We start from the raw sequence: 24,178 nt of genomic DNA, 5'->3' as shown, positions 1-24,178 counted from the left end.
TCATCTATTTAAATTCTGATCTTCTTGTGTCCGTGTAGGTGAAAAGTGAATGAATGTTTAAGTCTGCTTAGTAAATATGGAGGTTAGAAAAACGTTTGAGTACAACTTTAGTTGCAAGCCATACTAGTTGAAAATCGTGTCTTTGGTTCACTTGGTTAACCCTCAGCAAATATTAGTCCCAATCTGGAAAAAACCCATTTATGCACAGAATTATGGAAACAGCCCTAGCTAGGATTTCAACCCAGGACCTGATCCAACAAGGCAAAGCCGACAAACAGTCCAAACAACTGCGCCACCCTGCAGCCCATCCACAATTAAACTGTGTATTATGAACTAACCTTGAACATTGACGTCATCCCCACTGAGGACTAGATAAATTAACTCTGACAAGTCTGACTTTGATAACCAGTGAGATTAATTGAGTTATGGACAAAGTGATCTAATGTGGCTGATGGTTCCTTAAAACTGAGAAGTAAAAGCAGCAGAGACATGATGCTATTTTTATTTTGGCGCTTTATTTCAAGAAAATACCACAGCAATGCCACATCATGCAAGAAGCACAAACACATGAACAAAAAACAGATTTTCAAAGCACTTTATTCCACAGTCCTAAAGATTCAGTTTTCTACATTGTTTGGGTGATGCTGTAAGCTTTTAGAGGAACATAAAAAGGAAACATGTTGAAAGGGTACTTTCCTGTCCAACTTTTCACAGAAAGCACAGATTATTCTGCTGAAAGACGAGGTGCAACTTCCGTTTTATTTTTTAATCATGCTAAGAAAAAAACAAAATGCATCGAAATAATCCAATGTCCTGTATGCTTTTTCCTCTTATGAAAGCAGTAGATGAGACATTATCACAGAACTGCAATTTTATTTGCCTTGGAGGAAATTCACATTTAGTTCATAAATGAATTGCTTAAAAGTGAGCAATATTCTGAAACTGTCCCAGAACTAATTAACTGGTAGGACTGGCCGAGGAGGTAATTAACTTTATCACAAGGAAACATGAGACACACAAAACATCTAGTTTTATGGAACATAACCTGCATCATGATGACTGAAGAACATGACAGACGAGCTCAGCTGCCTTTACTTTTTCTACACCACAACAGTTTTTCCTCCTATTTTTTATTTCCTTCCGAGGGAATAACAAGCAGACGTCCGATCGGTGCTGCCACCTGACAAAACAACTCATAAATATATTAAACTGACATAAACAAAAACTCACTTCACAAAAACATGGAAACGCTTGACGACGATAAACACGAGTCACAGTTGCTTTTATGCACGAAGCCAATCTAGTCTTTTTAAAGCGTACTGCTTCTTGGTTTTCTGGTTATTTTTCTCCTCTTCCTGGTTTTTGTTGTTCTTCATTAGAGAGTTCACGCAGTGTTCCAGGGACTGAACTACAAACCACAGACAGAGGCTACAGTTTGATTGTCACATGGCTCATTTCCTCAGATCTTGCCTTCATTGGAAATGATGAGATCTGCAGTGAAGCTACAACAGGCTGTCGGCCATTTCCTGATGCTGACCTTCTTCCATGCACTTTTCCCATTCTGGCTTCCTCACGTCTGAGAAATGTTGCACGTCGGCACCCACTTGAACAGGTAGCAGCAGCGTGCGTCTCTACACGCAGATCTCGATAGGCGTGGTCACCAGGATGCGCCCCCTTTCGTTGTTGTCCCTGTTGACTCGCTCGAAGCCGCCGGTGGAAGACGGCGAGCCGTTTGAGGACGAGAAGTGGGCGTCTATCATAAAACTCCCTTTCGCCACCATGCAAGCAGGAGATAGGCTCTGCTGCTTCAGTCTGTCCACCAACACGTCCTCCTCAGAGGAGGAAGAGCTGATTTCCACAGGAGGTGTGTTGGCTGATAAGCCGCTGCCGTTCCCATTCTCCGTGTCCAACATCCAGCACTGGTTGAAGTAGCTGAAGACTTCTTTGACTGCACAGCGGCGCTGCTGCTCAATGGAAAGTAGCCTGCGAAACATTCGCAGAGCTTCATCTGTGAAACGGCGCCACTGTGATGGCACTGAGCTTGTCCGACGACGCTGCCAGCGGACAAACTCCTCATAGAAGGCATCATTCGGCATGGCCTTCTCCCAGGGGAAGTTTCCTGTCAGCATGCAGAACAGCAGCACGCCAAACGCCCACACATCTGTGCTGTAGTCCACGCAGAAACCTTCGTGACGTGAGGTGTCGCACAGCTCAGGTGCCGTGTACGGGATGGTTCCGCTCACGCGCTTCACCGGAGAGCCGGCGCGGCGCGTCATGCCAAAGTCTGACAGCTTGACCTTCCTGCACTCCGTGTCGAATATGAGGACGTTCTCGGGCTTGATGTCCCTGTGGACGAGCTTCTTGCAGTGCAGGTAGTCCAGGGCGATGGCCACCTGGTGGACGCAGCGCTTTGCCACTGCCTCGGGGAGTCCAACCTGGACAGACAGAGCAGGAGGTCATGAAACTGACAAAATAAAAAAGCTGCAATCACAGATGCAGCTGTGGTCATCATTAACAATGAGACAAGATCTAGTATCAGATCTCGCAATATCAAAAACGTAACATCTCTTCGCCAAGTGAAGTCTGTGTTCGAGTTGTCTCTGGGAAAGACGTCACTCCTGAGTGGGATTTGCTATTTGTTTTGGTGCTAACTACTATTAGCAATACAAGCCGATAACTATATTTTCTCTCCATTTTATGTGTTCAAACTCAAAAGGAAGAAAAGGAACATGTTTAAAAGCAGATATTTTAGAACAACACGTGTGCTCCTTGTTCTGGTGAAATCAAACTATCACTGTTTAGTTTCTTCCAACAACTTTAGTAACTTTTGTTTCAGTATGCGTGCAGCCATACTGAACACTGATCCTGGGGTTGATTAGCAGGTCCTGACGTTCCCAGTTATGTTATCTTTCTGACTGAGAACTTTGGAAACTTCGAAGACAATGCAGTATTACAATGTCAGTCAGTCATTTTCTATACCGCCCCTTCCATAGTGGGTCGCAGGGAAGCTGGTGTCTATCTCCAGGAGTCTATGGGCAGGAGGCAGGGTACCCAGTGCGAACCCATGCACCGGGAGAACATGCAAACTCCATGCAGAAAGACCCCCGGCTGGGAGTCGAACCCAGGACCAGCTTTGCTGCAAGGCAACAGAAAAGCACCTTGACTGATCAAACCTGAACTGGATAATTCAAAACTGAAGACAGTTTAAGCACTGCTGTCCAGCTGGCTGAAGAAAAGCTACTATTTTTCCCATATTACTTGTCTAAAATAATTTAAAATGTTTTAGACAAAATGAATTTAGATGTGACCCGCAATTACTTTTTTGTGTGAGTTTAAACATTGACCTAAAAAGAACACGAAGTGCAGCAGGTTCCCTGATAGAGCGTAGTTTTCAGTCCAATGGAACATAAGGAATTACACATTATCCCCATTTATGCATCAAAACACCTGTTCTTGATCTAAAACAGTTTATATGCAGGACTTTCTGATTCCTGCAGACTTTGGCATGTTTGGATCTTTTCAGTTTTGGTAGGTGTCAGACAATGGGATCAAATGTCAGTAACACCGCTTTCTGAGGCACCAATTATTATCGGTGTCAGATAGTGGGCTTTCTGTTTGTAGAGATGTGAGTGGCAGAACTCACCTGTGGCGGGATGATGTCGAACAGATCCCCTGCTGGGGCGTACTCCTGAGCAAAGATGTAGAAGTCATCCGTCTCAAAGGCGATGCCGTACATGTTGATGATGAAGGGGCAGGGCGACAGGTAGAGGGAGACGCTGTACTCCCTCAGGAAGCTCTTCAGCTTAGTGGTTTTCTTCCTCAGAAACTTCAGTGCCATTTTTGTGCCTGAATTCCAGGACAGGACAGTTAGTAAGTGGCTTTTTTCCACTCTGTCAAAGCACTTAGGGATTTATGTTACAGCTGCCTAATAGCTCGCAAGGAATTTAATTAAAATCTTGATGAATAATTAAAAATCCAAACACATTTAAATCCTGATGTTTATTTGCTGGAGATTTACACTGAGTACTGATCTGCTCTCACATTGGGGATTATGTGATGTTTTCAACAGTCCTAAAGGAGAGCTCGTAATAAAATTAGAAAACCAAACATATATTGAGAAACCATTTCACTTTAACAGTGTCCACCTGCATAATGCATTTAGCTGCATTTATTTGCGGCGTCTTCACTTAGCTGCTGCTGACAGGAGGAGCAGTGAGAAAAAACGACCACGATGGGAAAACAATCCCAGACAATAACTTGGAGAACTGCCACGTTGGCCTATAATTCCCCTGCACCAACAGCTAGTGTGTCATCAGGGACCTCTCCATTACCACCTGCTCAGCTCTGAAAAGCGCTCTGTGGGTTTTATACAGTTCAGACACTCAGCAAAGGTCAACAGAGGCATTCTGTTCTTTCTGAGGTCCAAAATGAGACACTTTATAGACGTATTTAACACAGCATTTCAATTAGGTTAATGTCTGGACTTTGACTGGGCCTCTGCAACACCTTGTTTTCTTCTTTTTTGGGATTAGTTTGGGCGAGACTTCAGCTGTCCAACAGAAGGCCTCGCTTATGACTCTTGAAGACTTTGGTATACAGAGGACTTCATGGTCCAATCAAAGACTGCAAGAAGCTCAAGTCATGTGGCTGTAAAACAAGCCCCCATAATCAGCCCTCCACCACCATGCTTGACAGCTGGTATTAGGTGTTGGTGCTGATATTTTGGGTTTGGTTTTCTCCAGACAGTGTGCCATGCATTATGACTTAACATCTGTACTTTGGTCTCATCTGCTCAAAGGATATTGCTCCAGAAAACATCTGGTTCTTTCAGAAGAGACTTTCTCCTTTGGTTCTGTAGAGTCTTAAATAGGGATGTTTTCTTTCTTTATTTCATAATTTCACAATCTGACCATGGGCTGAATTTACTGGGTCATTCACCACATGTTCCTTATTTAAAAAGAGCATACCTATATATTATGAAGTAAAAGGAGCTTAAATTGAAAGATTTACAGGGAGAAAAAGCAGATGGTCATCAGCATAGCACTGAAATTCCCTACTTTTAAAAAGCATAAATTGTCTTAATTTCTATTTTGAAACTGCAGTTCCCATAATGCTTTGGAGGATGTTAATGAGTCAAGTCTACATTTTTAGAAGAGACCTTAATTGTTGTCCCTTTGTAAACATAGCAGTAAATAAACGTAAGAATTGCTACATTCACTGGAAAAAAGGAAATTGATCAAACCATAGTTGTTAGGATTTGTATGATAAAGTTTTTACTGTGATGTTTCATAATAAAAATGGAAATTCAGTGGCTGGGTATAGTTTTAGAAGCTTGTAGCCTGCAGAGCATAAAACAGGGTGAATTAATTTAGGAAAAGCTTGCTGTGAGAATTAGTTGGGAATATTTTCTGCAAATGTTAATTTCAAAGGGGATTTAACCAAAAATCTAAAGAGTGAAGGTTTATTTCAACAGCATAGTTCCCAGAAGGGTCTACAAATGAAATGCAATACTTTGACAGTTACAAATGATGCTGGTGGTGTTCTTATTAACATATCTATTTCATTAAGGTTTAATAGTAAAAGATAAATAAAGCACTAAAAAAGATCAGCAAGTTTTTCATTTCCCAGAAAAAGAACATTCCACCCTGAATTTCAGACAAATCCGCCAGTCTATTGATAATGCATCTATTTTTTTATAAAAGTTTTTTATAATGAAATAACGGTGAATGAAACTACGACAGAGTTGTTTGTTTTATTTTTTTGAAGTGTTTCAAGAGAGCACTTCAGTGGCGAAAAGACCATTTTTCCTCAGCCAATTAAAAACTGGCAGTGAGACTGCAGCTTTGTGCTCCATAAACCAGAATATTGAAAGGCTCGGAGCAGTTACGAATGTTACGAGGTTGAAGGGATTTTCTGTTCGTTGAGTGAATCCCAGGCTGTTAAATCACATTACATAGGCTACCGGCATTACCTCTCATTTGACTGTCAGAGTAAATTACATGCAGGGAACACAAGTCTTTTATTTTGCAAATAAAATAAACAACACTCTTGATATTCCTAGTAAAACCTTCTTAGTAAAACCTACATCTCCAGTCTTGCAGATGAGCTTGTTTTTGGGGCCAAATTAATTTCTGGAGTTGTGTCTGGGAGGAGAAAATGTATTCAGCCTTTCATGTTTGGGTCTATTTTTTGATGTTGTAATAATTAGAAGCTTTTGTGTTGTTTCAGGTTAAAAGCAGCAGTAGGCGAGGCTTTCATTTCAGTGTCTTGGTTACAAAATGAAAACTGAAGCTGGTTTCTTGGCAACAATAAGATGCCGAACATGTTTGGGTTTCAGACAGTTCCAGCACCAGTTACCTCGGATTTTATGGATGACGAGGTCCACCTTCCCATAGGTGCCCTTGCCCAGCTCACGGATGACCTCATAGTATTTGTTGATGTCCAGTTTTTCTAGGTTCTGTGCAGCGATCAGCTGGAGTTCCTCCAGGATGTCAACTGAGGAATGGGAGCTGTGCGGTGACGAATTCATTGTGTTGTGAGGTCAGGGCAGGAAGTTGTTCTGGAGACAAATGTTTCTGTGGAACAGGAGAAGCAGGAAGGAAAGCAAAGTTAACAGTTAGGAACAGCATCCACCCACATTTCTATTCCCAGAAAGCATCTGATGTCTGCAGACATGCTGTAACAACATGTACAAACAATTCAATTATGAGAAAGCTAAAAATACCAACTGTATGGACCTTTGTGTAATTGTTGTAAATTAAAAATAATGATAATTGTACCAACTCTTTTGTAGCAAAAATAAATATGTTTTAACTAATTTGATGAACCACAATTTAAACAAAGTAAAAAATAAAGAAAAACAACAGCTTTGCTTCAAGCATGGACACATTTCTCCACCTTTATAGTTTTAATTAAAACTGATTATGATTTAGAAAAAGAACCTGTTTTATTTGAAATTGCTTCCACTGTCTGTCAATGAACACAAAACACAAAAGCCCATTACACCTGCCTCTAAACACAAAATAAAAATTTTAAATCTAAACTTAAAGTTGGAACCTTGATCAGTTCTCAGTATGAGGCACGCTGAGGGCCCAAAGTTACCCTACAATAAAATCTTATGGCAAAAATTACAGTATAGGGATCACTATGGTGTTTAGAAATAACCCCATTTTCATCCCATTATTCTCCCATTTAATACTGGTGGTACTTACATATACTTGGAGGAGGGTCATACATAGGTTTGTTGTATCTAACCCCGTTGGGGCCCACTTGTTGCATAGCATTATCCAACATTACAACCACATGAGCAAAATTAGATGTAGATGTAGACAATTACACTCAGAACCAATATTTTCTCCCATGTAGTACCCATATGGTACCCACAGAAAACCCGAAGATGGGATGTGTGTGGGTTACGTGTATTATACCCATTTAGGGTTCACTTAATGCAAGGGTTGACTTTTATCAAACCCATATGAAGAGGTACCGTGAAGTATTAAAAAGATGGAAAATCCCATACAGTCAAGGCCCGTTTTTTTAACTAATTTGTTGCCTTCATCTAAATTATGTCTTGGTTATTGCATTTATTTTTATCTTTAACAATAACCTCAATCAATCAAGCAATTAATAAATCAATCTATATCAAAACAACAACAAAGCAAAGACCAAAATGCGTTCAGCTTTAACAGCTTTAGCATTGCTCAGCTAACATGTTCCAAAGCTTTACATTAAAAATACTAAACTGGCTAAATGAGGCTTTTTGTACAGTGAAATTTGTTTTAAAAATGTTTAATTTGAATTTGTAACCAAAAACGCAGCAAAGAAAATATGTTTAGCTTTGCTCACACAACTTCTGTTTTTATGCTAGCATGTTAATTGGGTGTAATTTGACACAGGAGTACATTAAATCATTTTTTTTACTGACTGAAAACAAAACCATTACCAGCCACAAAACGCATTAATAGTAGTTTAAGATCTCTACTTTTATTTTAAAAATAGTTTTGTATGCATGTAAAATGCTGTATACCATCCAGAGAGTGATTTTAGCTACATGCTAAATGAAGAGCATATTATTAACATTATTACTTTCTTCGCCACTTTGTCATATTGTATCCTGTATTGACTACTTTTATCTTTGCATGGTGACCTTGTGTGTCTTGACAGACACCTGTAAATACAATTGTCATTTTTGTTTTGAAGGGTTATGGGGCTCTGCAGATGGGCTAAATTAGCTGTTAATTGCTTGGCCAATCAGAGAACTGCTCGCAGTAAAGGAGAATGGTTGTGAAGAAGTGTAATAAAGAAAGGATGAAATTTTATCAATAGTTTTAACAGAATACAAATAAAGGTTTGCTTGGCCTTTTTACGTGCAAGCTACTAGGAATATGACAGTTTTGATCAGTTATCTTTTAATGCAGGTGTTCAGTTGGCTTGTTTGCTCTTATACTGTGTTGGAAATAAGGGCTGGGTCGCAGAGGCATCAGTAGAGACACCCAGACGTCCCTCCCCCACACACCTCCTCCAGCTCCTCCAGGGGGAGCCCAAGGAGTTCGCAAACCAGCCGAGAGACATAGTCCCTCCAGCGTGTCCTGAGCCGTCCCCTGGGCCTCCTCCTGGTGGGACGTGCCTGGAACACCTCCCGAGGAAGGCGTCCAGGAGGCATCCAGTATAGATGCCCGAGCCACCTCAACTGGCTCCTCTCGATGTGGAGGAGCAGCAGCTCTACTCCGAGTTCCTCGCCCTATCTCTAAGGGAGTGCCCAGCCACCCTACGGAGGAAGCTCATTTCAGCCGCTTGTATCCAGGATCTCGTTCTTTTGGTCATGACCCAATTTTCAAGGCCATAGGTGAGGGTAGGAACGTAGACCAACCGGTAAATCGAGAGCTTCGCTTTTCAGCTCCGCTCTCTTCACCACAACGGACCGGCACTGTGCCCCCATTACTGCGGCAGCCGCACCAAGGCAGGTACTCCCCTCCAACCTGAAGAGGACAAGCCAACCTTTTCCGGTCAAGAACCATGGCCTCGGACTTAGGGGAGCCTTTGGTGTAGCCGTGAACGTTTTCCTTTATATTATTTTCTGTTTCAGAACTATTCACATGGAAATTTTTGTTTAGGAGTATCCTTAAAGCCACTTTCCCTCGTCCTCCGGACCACTTAACCCCCTCTGCCCCCACACTTGGCGCTGCCCATTTGGTGGCATTTTTCAAACTTTGTCTGGGGGCGGAGTTATTCTTTTCCATGCGGTTTAGTTCCACTTTAATACTGTAAAGGGAAACTTAAAGACAACTGCAAGACATTTTTGTGCATTCTACTCGGTGCCCATTGCATGTCAAACTCCTGGAAATAAGTTAACTAACACTAAATCTGGCAACCAAATTATTTTTCTTTTATTAACCGCCTCAAGAAGATATGATTCATTAATGTTGTTTTCAAAGCAAACATAAAGGTGATTTTATTCCGTTTTTTATTTAAATCACATGGTATAGCCATTGGATATAAAACTGTCCTACAGTGATATTGTGATAGGAACATGTTTAAACCATGATCCGTCCAGTAGTCCGGCACACAATTAGCATTTCTGTCTTACAAGAAAAAGCCGCTGTGCTTTTTTGTCACGCTGGGAGATGCAAATCACAGACTAGAAAACGCTTGGTTAGGAGGGAGGTTATGAAGACACCATTTCCTAGGTTGAAATGATGGTCAGAACACATGAAGAAAAAAAAAGGCAAAGCTAACTATCTCTAGAAACATTTAGACATTTGCAGAGCAGACACTGTGCACTTGATTAATGATGCTCAGCTATTATTGAATGTCTAATTCTGATCAAGTGTTTTCTTCTCCATCTCTCCCATGTCCATATACTTTCAGCAGATCTGTCTCACTTTCCTCCTCCTCCTTCTGCTAAAAGGACAAGTCAGGGCTCAGTCATCTGCTGAGCAATCTCTGAATGACAGGAGAGATTTCACAGCCCTGATGGCACAGCGGATTTTGTGCCGGCGCTCATTAACCGGGATGAGAGGGTGTCGAAGGAGACAGGATGCTGGCCACACCCTGTGCATAAGGTCCACCTGCAGAGTGTGTGTGTGAGTGCGTGTGTGTGTGTGAGTGTGTGAGGAGGAGTGTGTAGAACTCGAGTAAAGTATGTGAAAACAATGCAACCAAACACCAACATGCAGTATGTTCGAGCTGGAAGAAGTACTGTAACACCAAAGCTGTGAGTTATGTCAGGATACTGCTGTAAAGTAGTAAGATTTGTATTTAAATAACTTTTATTAGATCATTTGAAAGTTGAGAATTTATGTTGGGACATGGCTCTAGTAAATATAGTTTTCTGATTTCACTCAGACTAAATGGTCGTTTAATATTTTTACGGGCTTGTTTGGGGCAAACATGGAGGCATGCTGTTCTACATTGCAGTAAATCTACACCAAACATTCCCTCCTGTAGCGATGATGCTTAACAATTTCTTGAAATTCAGTCTCTGTTTCCCTAAAACATGGTTCATTTGATTTTAAGTGGCTGCGCAGTGTGCTTCATAGAAAACAAAACAGCATGCCACCCAAAGATCTGCAATGAATGACCTCTAATGATAGCTGAACACTTATACTTCTGCTTTGGGACCTTTTTAGCATTATTTGTGTTTGGCCTAGTGCTTTTTTAGTGAAGTAGACTGGAGAAAACAACAGGTTACTAATTTCCTACATTTAGAACTAAGGGTGTAATTTTACAATATGAAACAGTGTACCAAGTTTGAAACCAAAGAACGACTGTTCAGAGGAAGAAGGAATCTGAGAACAAACAAGAGGAATCAGTTGTTGGGGATACTGACTGGTTTTATATTCCAGTAAAATAAGAAAAAAAAAGTTTTTTGTTTTCTAAGATGAAAAAGGGAGCAAAAGTATTAAGAGTGGAGAAAAATACCAAAAATGAGTGGATGGTTGGATGGATGGATGGATCTAGTACTGGGTCAGGACTCCAGGTTTTTGTCCAGGAAACGGATAACGAATTAAAAGAACTGCACAGTTTGCATGATAAACTAAAGATTTACACCCAGTTCTACATACAGTTAAATGCAGAAATGTTTGATCTTTGAGTAACAGATCAACAAGAAACAATGCAGGATCACTGGTTGTAAATTTAACAACTTGATAACTTGGTCATAGGTCTGTCTGTGCATGCCAAACAATGGACAACCCCCCCCCCCACCCCCCGGAGAAGGCTCCATAATGTAATTTAAAGTTGATGTTAAAGGTAGTCAGTCAGTCATTTTCTACCGCTTATTCCATAGTGGGTCACAGGGGAGCTGGTGCCTATCTCCAGCAGTCTATGGGCAAGAGGCAGGGTATACCCTGGACAGGTGGCCAGTCCATCGCAGGGCAACACACAAACAACCACATTCATACACCTAAGGGCAATTTAGAGTGACCAATTAACCTAACAGGCATGTCTTTGGACTGTGGGAGGAAGCCAGAGTACCCAGTGAGAACCCATGCATGCACGGGGAGAACATGCAAACTCCATGCAGAAAGACCCCCGGACAGGAACTGAACCCAGGACCTTCTTGTTGCAAGGCAACAGTGCTACCAACTGCACCACCATGTTAAAGGTAAACATCAGAAAATAAACTAGTGTATGCTCAGCAAGGTATGTGCTGAGCATTAAGGCACAACAAGCAGATAAAAATGGGGAGTGAGCTGAAGCCAAAGCAGCCAACTGGCTGTCGAACACCAACCCACTCAGCATCCTTCTGACAAGGTCCATACAGAACAGAGCAGGCGAGAGAGTTTGAAGGAACAATTGGACAAGCAGCACCTGCTCCATGATGAACAAACACACTTCATTGTTTCATTTTGCAAGCAGCATTGGTGAGTGTGTTTTAATTCAAATTCAAGCTCTTTTATGATTCAGCACACTCAGCATCCAAGTTCAAAGGGCCCACATCAGCAACACAATAAATGAAAGAGGGTGCGATTGAATAAAGAGATGAATCCACACTAGTCTCAAAGCCGAAAAGGAGCACATTGTTTCTAATGAGATTTTACAGATTTTCACATAAAATAAGAGGTCTTTAATCACAACAGCTTTCAATTAAAAGGCTGCAGTTTTTAAAATAGTTTTTGATCTTAGTATGAATGGGCACATAAATGTTCTTTTCCCACTGTATTACATCCAAGTAAAGTATAAAAGTTGCACATTAAATTGAAGATGTACACATAAATCCAAACAAATTAAAAATAATTCAAATATAAAAAATAAAGGGAACTTTGCTTGGTAATTTAACTAAATAAGCCCCTCCCATTTTGTCTGGCTAATGCTGTAGCTCTGACTCCAAAGCCTAACCAATCAGGAGGCCCTAGCTCATCAAACATGTAACCACAACCCTCCACCCGCCTCCCCATTATGGCACGCTTTGCCTTGTTACATCATACAAGTCGATCTGCTAAAATCATTGGCCCTGTGAGTTTTCAGCTAATGTTGCTGTGATCATGGAATCAAATGGGCATGGCTTACAGCCTGTAGCCTTCACCCCTGCGAGATTTTGAAAGGAGCCATAGCAAACCTTTTTTAACAGATTGTTAGAAAAACGTCTCATTTAATATACTTAAAAAGCTTTTAAAGTCTAAAATGGCTAATTTATTTATTTCTGTTGTAAAATTCAAAACTGAATACTAACTTTTAAATACATTTTTGTCTGAAGCATAAGTTTGATTTTAAACATATGGAAAAATGAATAGAAATGCTGCAGATTCACCTGCTTAAATTCTCTGTAAACTTCTGTACTTTCTGTTTATTTCCACCTTGTCTGACTTTCTTCTTAACTTACTAGAGGAAAACTTGACAAGTATGCAGGCAGCACACCTCCAACTCAATTTTAACGCCCCTCTTGAGTGCAAGCATTCCCTCATAGGAGCTCTCAGCTGATGTCATATCAAAGCGCATGGAGACGTCACAGACAGGGCTAATTAGAATCCATCTTCTGTTCGTCGCAGCTCCCGGCGCCTCTTCTGAGGGCAACGGTGCCACGGCGGCTCCCCTGAGAAAGTCATGGAGCTTCCAGACGAAGGAAGTGAGACCACCTTGCTGTCTAATTTCTCAGTGAAATGCTCCATTGTAAATACTTCACAGCTGGAATTCATCCAGCCTGCTTCATGTCAGTGCAGCATCCATGTGTAATTCCCAGATATTGTTACTGCTGTATGCCACAGGAGGTAAGCAGGGGGGATCTGATAGTGGGATGACTTGTTGACGGAAGTAAACAAAGGCAAAAAGCTCAGTCGACCTTATTGTCATGCCACCCACGGCTCATTTGTGCTTCTTTGTTTTCAGCCGCTCTTTGTTTTCATACTTAAAACTAAAATTTATAACTAAGAGAAGTTCCAGTATGCATTAGGGCTTGTTTTGACTGTTTGTGTTTTGGAGGTTTGTTATAATAACGCCTGATTTATAAAACAAAGTAAAGAGGATTTTCAATTAATTAATTCGTGGAAATCTGTTCGATTCACTTCAGCACAACAAGCTCCACGTTTACACCGGAATCCAGATATTTACATACACTGCATAAAAAGACACATAAGCTTTTCTAACCATTGTATCATTATAAGCAGCAATTGTTTCATCTCTGCTCTTCACTGTGACTCCAGTAATGCTCAGGACAAGTAACTGAGCCAAGGTTAAAGGTTTAAGCCAAACCATGCACTTCGCTAACTTTTTATATTTTATAGTTACTATCATAACTGATCTGACTGTAAAGGATAAACTAATTAAATTGCATATAACTGGATTTGAAAATGTACATAATTACTTTCCTTGCAAGGCTTCATTCCTTTTGATTCAGTTTTCCTTGTACATATTGCACAAGCTAACTTCTGCAAAGACTCAGCAAATCAACTGTCAGATTTTAAGCTCACATTAGAGCTTAAAATCTGACTGCTGCAAAGATACAATCCTGAACTCTCGCCTCTAAAAAACAGCAACATCAGCAAGAGCCGTGATCAATTTCAGGTAGATAATAATACAGCATGTGATGCGGGTAAACGTAACAAATGTGCTGAGTAACAGTCCCCTCATTCTGCTCAAAATAAGAACTGCAGAGAGCCGTGTCTTCTGTGTTCAGGCTTGTAAAACATCAGCACCTCATAAATCACCTGGAACGCCGGATCAATACGTCAGCCAGCTGGAAAAATGCTTAAAGAACAACGGCTGTTAATGTTAAACTGTATGGAGATCCAGAGAAAGACAAAACATGAACACTTTTATCTGATTAAATGAAACTTCAGATCTGATTTGCTGTCACATCAGAAGAGCTGATCTCTTCCTTCTAAATGTTTGCATGTTAAATATCTGACCCCAAAAGGCTGCAAAGATCTTAACACCTATTAGACGCATTTCAAATAAACTGTTGGACAACTGCCTGACTTTTCCTAACCGGACGTCATGAGTCAACTAATCTAAAGCTAACAAGTTAAAACCTGTAGTGGGTGTTGGTCAAAGACTCAAGATGGAAAAATACCTGGGAAAACCAACAAGAAAGGAGAAAAAAAGACATGTTCCAGGGAGGTGAAAGCACTTTGATGTCTGTTCGACTTTGAGCTCTGTGCAGTTCAGTTAGAAATCCATAAAATGAAACTTCAGCCTCAGATAACCCACCTCAGGGATTAAAAGGGCTTCTCACAAAGTGTTAACACCAAACAAACACAATGATTCGCTATCATTATGGCTGAAAAGTACACAAGCAGAAAACATACCAAATAATAAGAAAATATCTCATTATGGATTAGTATTTCCCCCTTACAGATTTATTTTATTTCAGCTTTTTAGTCACAATGAAATGTTTCAGACCATCCAATTAATGTATTTTACATCACTGTGGATGACTTATGCCCCACTCTGCTTTGCTAAATTGTTTTAATATAGCCAAAATGGTGGGTATTAGAGCATGAACGGTGTGTTTAAGGGCATGCCACAGCAGCGCAATCCAATTTACAGTCTGGACTTTGACTAGGCCAATCCAAAACTTAATTCGTTTTTTCAGCCATACAGAGGTGGACTTGCTGATGTGCTTTGGATCATTCTCCTGCTACATACGTGTGCTTAAGCTTAAGGTCACCACCTCATGGCTGAACATTCTCCTTCAGGATTTTCTGGTTGAGAGTCGAATTCATGGTTCCATCAATTATACAGTGTTAGTTTTAGGCCTCTTCTAACAGGATGCTCACCTTCCCACAAGCTTCATTTTTGTCTGGTCAGTCCAAAGAATATTTTCCCAAAATGCTTGAGGATCATCAAGATGTTTTTGGAAAATGCAAAATGGGCCTTTGTGTTCAGAAGTGGTTTTGGCAGAGAACTCCCCCACAGAGGCCATTTTTGCCCAGTATCGCATTCTTATTGTTGAATCTTGAACTCTGACCTTAACTGAGGCACTGAGACGATTAGAGCTTTAGATGTTGTTCTAAAACATTTAAGTGGAATAAAATAGCAGTGTACAACAGTGTGTTGGCAGATGTCATCATTATCTTTGTAAATACATCTTGGTAATTGTAAATAGTTAAATATGTTCTTTAGGATCTGCTGAGCATGAATACAATGTTTGGCAATCAAAATGTGATCACTTTTTTTAACCAGTTTAGTTTGAATTGTTAAATTCTCGATTGGTTCTTGTTAAACTTATGTGTTCGTAAAATAATTGAAAGGGGAGATCGTATTCTCTCATTTCTAGTTTCTCTTCATCCAGGTTCTCATCCTGGGCCTGGTCCTGCTAGAAAGGAGGGTTTCCTTCAAAGTTTGCCTAAAGCTTAACTCATAATGATTGCAGAGATTGCTGCAGTCAGTGACTCGATACAATCAGCTGGACTTCCAAAGACAAAAACCTTTTCTTTTTACTAATTACATGCATGGCGCTTGAAACATAACACCCTACTAAACATTGCACCCAAGTAATCCTTCGCGATTGCAATATAGCTCCTGCTGATACTGTGAGTACAATTATTCAGTTCTCTGTACAGCTCTAATCCTAACTGAATTTGGACCAAACTGGACTCTGCTTCATTGGATAAAAATCTGATGTTTTCTGCTGAGATGACATGTGTCTTGAATTGGTGAAAATAAACAAAATAAATAAACTGAATAGAACAAAATGCATCATAAAGAGTCTGGCAACATGTGCAGCAACTAAATGTTCTTTAGAAACACCTCTATAGATGTCTTTTAGACATAAAAGACTTAATTTAAAGTCTTCTAAACTTTTTTTGTACTTTTTTGACTAATCTTTAGCTTTTTTGGACAATTATGAGGTATTTTCAGTACAAAAATGCTTAGTAGGAAGCTACCAGAGAGCCCATTTAAACCTGTTAGGTGTTCTTAAATCTTCATCAACACATTGACTTGACCCATGTCTTCTAATTGTAATTATTTACAATTACTTAGATACTGACCACAGAATCAAATAATAATCAGCTCCTTGAATGTAACAATCAGCAGCAGCAGACAGTTTAATCAGTGCTGATGAGATGGGCTGAGTCTTTGCCAGTTAGAGATAATTTGTTGGAGAATTATCTTCAAAGCTGGAAACACTTTGTCTTTTTGAATGCAGGCAGTTTTTCATTCTCTACTGACATTTATGTCTAATTTATGCCTTAGTTTAAACCGAGTCCTCTGCAGATAAAGTGCATGAATGTTGATTTGTTCTACATCATAACACTGTTGTCTGCTGCTGAAAAACTCAATTAGCTCCCATTAATGATCACGCGCTCATCAAAGCAACAACAAGGAGAAGGAAATCAGACCAAACTTTATTACTGAAAGATGATGTTGAGGTCGGTCTAAATAACGTAGATATGTTGAAGCTCCTCTTCGGTATCAGAACATAAACAATCTCTGCTGGATCCTTTCAAAATAAGGGTCAGGCATTCAATATCTTGGATTTGGGTCAATGTTAAACTGAGCTACTGACCCACTGGGTCAGAATACCTTTCGTTGTAATTGAATGGAAAGAAAGCCTGGTAGCAAAAGCTAAACACATGCAAAGTCAAATATATACCTTAAAGATGTTTAAAGCACAAGTCTGCATGTTCTCGTTTAAGCCTGTATCTGTCCAGGTAAAAAAAAAAACACCATCGTTTCTAAGACGTTTTCCAAAACAGAGCATAAAGCTCATTCAGTAAATTGTTCTAAAATCCCCAAAACATTCAAGATGTTAACACACCGCATGATGTTCAACTGTCCCAAACCTGTGATCACAGACTCAAAAGAAAAAGAGGATTCATTTTCTGTTTTCTCCAAAATATTGCTCTTAGTGGTCAATGCACAATCTATGTCTGACCTTTGATGTCCTTAAAAAGCCAATATTTTATCACAAACGTTTTTTTTTGTTATCACAAAAGTAAAGGAAAGCCTAGAAACTCATTTTCAGCATTTCTGTTCAGAATACCCTTGATCTGTTTATTGTATGGACTTAAAAGCCTGCTGGAGACAAGAGCTTCTCCTGTCCTACACAATAATGGGTTTAAAGACAGACTCTCAAGCTTTTAAAAAGCTGTTTCCACTCTCCAACCAAACTGTCTTCTCTAAAACTATATACCTGCAATAAACAAACACCAATGCAACAAAAAAAAAACAACACATGTCAACTTGGGTGTTCATTAGCTGCAGAATGAAATGTCTTTAATTCCAGCAAAGAAGAAAGTCCAGTAAGACTTTGTCCAGCAGAAGCAGAAGCTTGTTGGCTGAATTTTCCTCATGTTCTTACACTAAAGGGTGTAAACAGGTTCTAAAGCTTGCTTAGCACCAGTTCTTTGAAGAAAGCAGGTCTGGCATTTTCAAGTTGATAGGGAGTGTTAATTAATCTTGCTTCAAATTTCTGAAACTAATTTTACACGATCAAATATGTGCAAATTAGAGTTTGAGCAACTGTTTTTGTTTTTTTCTCAAATCTGCAGAATAGCATCTCTCTGCACTGAAGCAGTTTACCCAGATTTAAATGAGGTATCATGCATGTATTTACAGGAAATCCTCCTCTTATTTCTATTGATAACAGGCAGCGCAAATTGCTTCAGATTCTTAAAAACCAGCGCTAATTGCGACAGACATATTGTGTAAAATAAACCGCATCTGCACAAACCTGTTTCTAGGTTGAAAGCCGGAGAAGAACAATGAATCTGCTGGGACGGCAGAAGTTAGGATTGATCTTCTCTTGAGATGTGCCTGATAGCTTTTTTTTTTTTTTCTTCTAATTAAATTGTTTAAATTGAATTCAGTTGGTTTTTTTTGCTATTGTTTTTCATTCAGAATACAAACTATTTGATTGCAGAATGTTCCAAAGAGATTAATAAATGGAAATTAAACCAAATCATCATAGTGCAGCTAGAGTGACAATGCATAATATTGAAGTACAATGCATTTGTATAGGCTGCATGTAACAATCTTGCAATTTGATACTTTTGAAGTCATAATCAATACTTTTTGGATTAAAATGAACCAATAAAGGGAGGAATCATTCCATTGCAATGAACTGCATCGACATCACCCACCAGACATGATCACTCCCTGACACAGAAAAACTTTTTCTCCTAAAAGATCTCGTTACGACCTTGAGTTCTCTTTGAAGACAGATTTTTCCTTTTTGATCACTTCTCTACCTGCTGTATTTTTGGCTGAAATGAATGAAACAGCAACCTGACAAAACGGGCTGTGAATTTCTCACATCTGCTCTCCTTGACTGTGCAATCTGCTTCTGCATCGCAGCATTCCAGTGTGTGTGACTGCCATTTGGAGAGCTGCTAATAAATACAGATCAGAGATCAGACATACCGGCTGGTAACATGGCACCAAGCTGGCTCTCTGGCTGTGGAAACACAAACCAGCGCTTTGATTTTTACCATGGGAAAAATGCTAAAAATCTAAAAAAAAAAACGTTATCGATGGAAAAAACCTGTAAGCATTGATGATTGCCAACAGTTCGGGAGGTATTGTCACCAGGGGCTTAACAGTGCAATCTTGCATCAGTCTTTTATTAATCCCAACTGATTGGATTTGGTTCCTAAATCTAAACAAACTGAGTGAAATCAAAGGTTAGCAACAGACTCAAAGGAACAGCTGATTAAACAATTATCTCAACAATTCAGTGTTTAGCTTAGGACTGTACAGGTTAGAGTCCTTTAACTTGTCTTTATTAGCAGCTTCTGGTCATCCAGCCCATTAATTAAGGCATGTAGGGCCATTTAGATGGCTCAATGACCCCCACCCTGAGATCGATTAAAAAAATAAAGACACTAAACTCCTTATAGCAGCGGATCAAATGGATTAAAAAGGTCAACGAGACAAATTAAGATTAGCTGTTTGAAATAGCAGAGCTTTAGCCCAGAGGGTTTGTGGATCTCCTGCACCAGAAACGGTTCTGATAGCAGAAGGATCACCTATTTTTCAGCGTTTGGCTCAGATTTGTTGCCATTATTAGCTTCCAGCAAAATTTACAAAAAAGGATTACAACCTGAACTAAACCAATCTTATTTTGCCTCATAATTTGTGTCCTTTACTTGCGTCTTTACATCTTTTACTCTCCTTAAAGCTAGTCCTCCAACGTGTGAATTTTATTGTATCCTCCAAATCAGAGAGGTCATTTCCACCACAGGAGCAGCTTTTTCCCCTGGATGTCTGCGATTGGAAAGGGCGTTTATGGAGCTGTGGAGCACATCAAAGCAGTCGGCTTTAACCAGCTCGGCCCGCAGCGTGTGCAAACACAGAGGCTTTGTGCTCGGCTCTGCTGCTGTGAACCCCACGCTACAGTAGGTAACGTTGGACCGCTTTGTCTGCTTTAATCTTGCTCTCTTTCTTCTGCTCTGACACTTTTTGCTCTCCCTGCTGAGCCGAGGGGAGGAATCAACTATTTCCAAGGAAATATGGTGGAGTCTAAGAGATTAAAGGTGGCACATTTAAAAGTCGAGCTAATGTCCAGATTCTGAATGACGATGTGAAAATGAACTCAGAGAATCATGATTTACCACAGAGAAAAGCAAAAAACAACAAAACTTTAGTATTTGAAATTAATTTAAAAAATGCAATTCACTGACATACCTGCAAATATAAAGTTAGCATGTTTTTTAAATCATAAATATAATAAATACGTCATTAAAAAGTTACACTTTTAATAGATTTCTAGTCAAAAACACAAAAAAAAACCCTACATTTGCTGTCTGTAAATGACCACAAATAAAAATGAGTAGTATTTAGTTGTTGAAAGACAAAAAATGAATGCTTTTCCACTAAACTAGTTTTTTCTTTATGTTAAATGATTATTATGTGAAGAAATAAGCAAAGTAATTTTTCAAGAAGAAAATGAGAAAATGGTTCACCACTCAGGGCGCCATTAAATTAGGAGCGGTAAGAGCACTTAGAAAAGAAGTTGTCGGTCAGTTGCATCCCAATCAGTTTCCTATTGCTTGATTGCATGTCCTGTCAATGGGGACTGGGCGCCCTCTGCGCTGTGCACATTCAATGTCTTGTAAGAAAACCAGGACAGGCAAAAATGTTGTCATCTGATCCTCAGATTCCTAGTTGCCACTAAGTTAAACGACTATAAAAATGTTTTTAGAGGAATCCTCACTGCATTTTATCATCTTTAGGTCAAAATATAAATAGCTGAACTGGCTCAGTCCACAGCAAACAAAGATTCATCAAAACACTTAATGCTCTTCATGAAACCTTTATTCTGCTCTGAATCATCCAAAATAGGGATACATTTAATGATATTAGATTGTATTCAGGTCCATTTGTAGCTTCATTTTTTTATGTTCTTATCTCCAATAGAGTTATTACACTTGAAATAGTCCTGCAGAAGGAAATCTGTCAAACTGTGGCATTCGAAAGGCTGAAACTGGAACTTATTGGTCAAATCCTGCTGAATCCACTGAAACTGGAGCATTTCTGCGCATTTGATGAGACTCGTTTGGGGCCAGTGAGAGTGACGCTGCGTACTGTCACACTGTGTGCGGACAGCCACAAACTGCTGCACAAAGAGCTGAGCTGTGCAGACACAAAGCATGCATTATGTCCGCTCCAAGTGCAGGACTGCATGCACATGTGCATGTCTCTGGCAGCAGAAAAACGGGATTCAGATGTATAAATGTTTATTGTTTGAATATTTAAAGCCAAGAACATCAATCAAGGCTCAGATGGAGCTTTGTAGCAGCTCTATTGTTCTCGTTTATCACATGGTACATCTCCAACTTTTACTTGCCTACTGCAAAATAATTCCACATCAAATTTGGATCTATATTAGAGGAAAAAGGATACATGAGGATATATGCTGCTTGCAAAACCAAACAATGCAGGGTTGTTAACACAACACCAGTGTAGTGTAATGCTTTGCTTTAGAGCAGCACAAAGACACACATGGAGACTTTAAAGCAGAACCTGAGCTGCAGGTGAATGAAAACACAGCTGCAGACACAGGAGAGCCTTTCAATCAGCTTTTAATAAAGACCAACACATCTGATGTGATCGTACCTTTCAGTCCGAGCTGCAGCTGTCAGTCCATCCAAGCGACGCTCTTCTTCTCCTCTGACCGGAGCCGCTGCTCCGTCCTGCAGCAGCTGCAGCTTCGTCCGTTCCGGGCTGAATCCGTGGAGCTGAAACCTCAGCTGAGAGTCGGCTGTCTGCACCGCGGACCACCGTCACTGTCTGACCGCAGATCAGCCTCCCTGGAGCCGCTCTCTATTGTCCCCCGGCGGACCCGCCCACGGACCCCAAACAGCCAATCAAAATGAAGAGCGGCAATAGGAATATATACTTTTAACTTAAAACTAGGATCAGGAGCGGATGACAGACATCTTATTAATTAGAAATGGTAACAAAGTATTTAGTTTCCATTTTTTAACCAAACCAGTTATTCCTCCAAGTTCTCATAGCACCAATAAAACTCTGAGAAAGGCTGAGAAAAGTGAACTATAATTTTCAGCAACCTACTGGGAAATTATAGTAGACATGGCAATTAAAGATAGCATTTACAATGTAATTACATACATTCCTGGAAAAGAATGAGTCTAAAAAGGTTTTTTTTTTTTACTGAGAAAAGTACGATAAATCCTGTTTTAGCTGTAAATTAAAGTAATTTCCTTGCAGTACAATAGTAGCTAACACCGCTCAATACAGTTTATTAAAACGTGTTTTTCAGGATTTAAAGGATTTATTTTCTTTAAAGGCTTTTCGTTCCTGTAACACACATTGTAACATTTATATAAATGAACAAAGAACTGAAAAAAAAAACCCATTAAACAACATTTTTATCATTGATCACTATGAACCATGAAGTGAACCTGCATTTGTTGTTGAGGTATTTATTTTAATGAAAGGAAAAATATTTTCCAGTTTCAGCTGCGTCACTAAATGAATTGATTTCCTCTTATATCATGATTATTAACATTATTGCCAGAATATTTATGGAGAATAACCAAATAACCAAGACTAAAATGAGTCAAGCTGACATTTTTCAACGATGGAAAAACAACATTTCCAGATTTTAGAGCAAACAACTGATAACGTTCTGCTATTCTTTGTCAAATCATAGAAAATGTATTATTAAATTTGTTGTTTGTGTACATTTTTAGCTACTGGTAAGAATTTGCTGTTATATTTATTGTACGAAGCTTATTCGTCATATTGACTATAGATTTCACTCACAAGGGATGCAGCTACTGAAATGGGTTAAAATAAACCCACGGGCAAAAGCACAAAACTATTTGCCATGCTAAAGCTGTGGCAAACTAGATTCTGAGCATCCGTTTAACTCTCCAAACGTACAAAAATGTACAAAAAATAATCCTGCTTGTCAAATCGCTTCCATCTGAAATGACGCAGTTTGTCCATGTTTGAATGGATAGATATTATGCACATATCTTGGAGAAAATCCATAATTTCAAAATGTATATGCCTGAAATACAATTTTAGGTTGTTTAGGTTTATGTTTTATGTTAACTGTTTGATAAAACTGTACAAGTTTTTTATATGGGTAAAAAAAAATAACAGGTTCATATTTTATTGTCAAAAGAATGATATTAGTTGTAGCAGAAGTAAACAAACTATGTTTAGTTCCAGGATTCTCCTTCTATTTAAAGATCATAAAGCTTTAAAAGGATTTATTCAGCGTATTTGTAGATTCTCTCAAGCAACTGATTCAAAATGCCTACACACGCACATTTCCATTGTACTTGGATGTCTTTGAACGCACCATAGGTGGAAACAAAGCCCAGCATGTGCAGGATGAAAGGTGGAGCGCTGGTCCTGATGGTTTACTCAGAGAAATGAAAACACTGAGTTTGTGTGAGATTTTGATATGATTCAGAGATACAGCAGCTTATTGTATGGATTTCATTCCGCAAAGGGGAGCCTGATGCTAACAGTGATTGTACTAATATGAACAAATATTTACTCTTCTTGCAGGGTTCCTATAAAACTCCATACTTTTCTACAGATAAATCTCCAGTTGGTTTTAGCCCACTTTTAAACATAGATATAAAAATTCAGGATGAATTGTCATTAGATATTTCTACAGTGGTCAGGATTTATATCTGGACCTGCAACAAACACAGACCACAGCCTCTCAATTGGATTTAAGCCTGGACTTTGACTATACTACTCCAAAACCTTCATTTATTACTTCTAAGCCATTCAGAGGTGGACTTGTTGGTGCGCTTTGAATCATTGTCCTGAAGATGTAAAACAGCAGCAGACCATCACACTACCACCACCATGTTTGACTGCCAGTATGATGACCTTCTTCTGAAATGCTGGGTTATTTATGACAAATGTAACGGGACACACACCTACCAACTCCATTTCGTTTCAGCAGTCCACAGAAAAAATTCTTGAGGATCATCAAGATTGTTTTTGGCAAATGTGAGACGGGCCTTGGTGTGCTTTGTGTTGCTGGAGGATGTTGCTGGGGAGAGGGATGTCCTGGATGGATGGAAGGATGGATGGATGGAGGGATGGAAGAATTCAACCTTTAAATGATGGAATAGTTAATAAGTATGGGCATACAAATATTTTTCTATACTGTGTAATTCTCCAACCCTTCAATACTTAAATGAAGTTCCAGGGTTTTCCAGGCTACAAAGGAACCTTAATCCTTGAAATTCCCAATTAATTCTTGCATGTTTCTTTGAATTTGGGAGGAAGCAAGTTGTCA

General features: G+C 39.6%; 1 protein-coding gene across 1 annotated transcript; it reads right to left on the bottom strand.

The window, feature by feature from the left end:
- Nucleotides 1-495: 495 nt before the first annotated feature.
- Nucleotides 496-21,718, bottom strand: LOC124863967 (serine/threonine-protein kinase SBK1-like). The gene is made up of 4 exons (XM_047358558.1): nucleotides 21,499-21,718; nucleotides 6,358-6,575; nucleotides 3,644-3,846; nucleotides 496-2,435 (listed from the first exon to the last, which is right to left on the bottom strand). Exons 2-4 carry the CDS (start codon nucleotides 6,527-6,529, stop codon nucleotides 1,632-1,634), a joined length of 1,179 nt encoding a protein of 392 aa, XP_047214514.1. The 5' UTR covers nucleotides 6,530-6,575; nucleotides 21,499-21,718; the 3' UTR covers nucleotides 496-1,631.
- Between the last annotated feature and the right edge of the window lie 2,460 nt (nucleotides 21,719-24,178).

This window comes from Girardinichthys multiradiatus, chromosome Y (assembly GCF_021462225.1).
Source record: "Girardinichthys multiradiatus isolate DD_20200921_A chromosome Y, DD_fGirMul_XY1, whole genome shotgun sequence".
Lineage (NCBI taxonomy): Eukaryota > Metazoa > Chordata > Actinopteri > Cyprinodontiformes > Goodeidae > Girardinichthys > Girardinichthys multiradiatus.
Note: the sequence above shows the minus strand (reverse complement) of the source record. Positions and strands in the feature narration are given on the sequence as shown.

What these genes read in the sequence shown, in the direction of transcription:
- LOC124863967 (XM_047358558.1), bottom strand. Translation starts at nt 6,529, where the DNA reads ATGAATTCGTCACCGCACAGCTCCCATTCCTCAGTTGACATCCTGGAG. An exon ending in CGTCATCCATAAAATCCGAG is followed by an intron (nt 3,847 to 6,357) that starts GTAACTGGTGCT and finishes CCTGGAATTCAG; the next exon opens with GCACAAAAATGGCACTGAAG. An exon ending in TCGACATCATCCCGCCACAG is followed by an intron (nt 2,436 to 3,643) that starts GTGAGTTCTGCC and finishes CTGTCTGTCCAG; the next exon opens with GTTGGACTCCCCGAGGCAGT.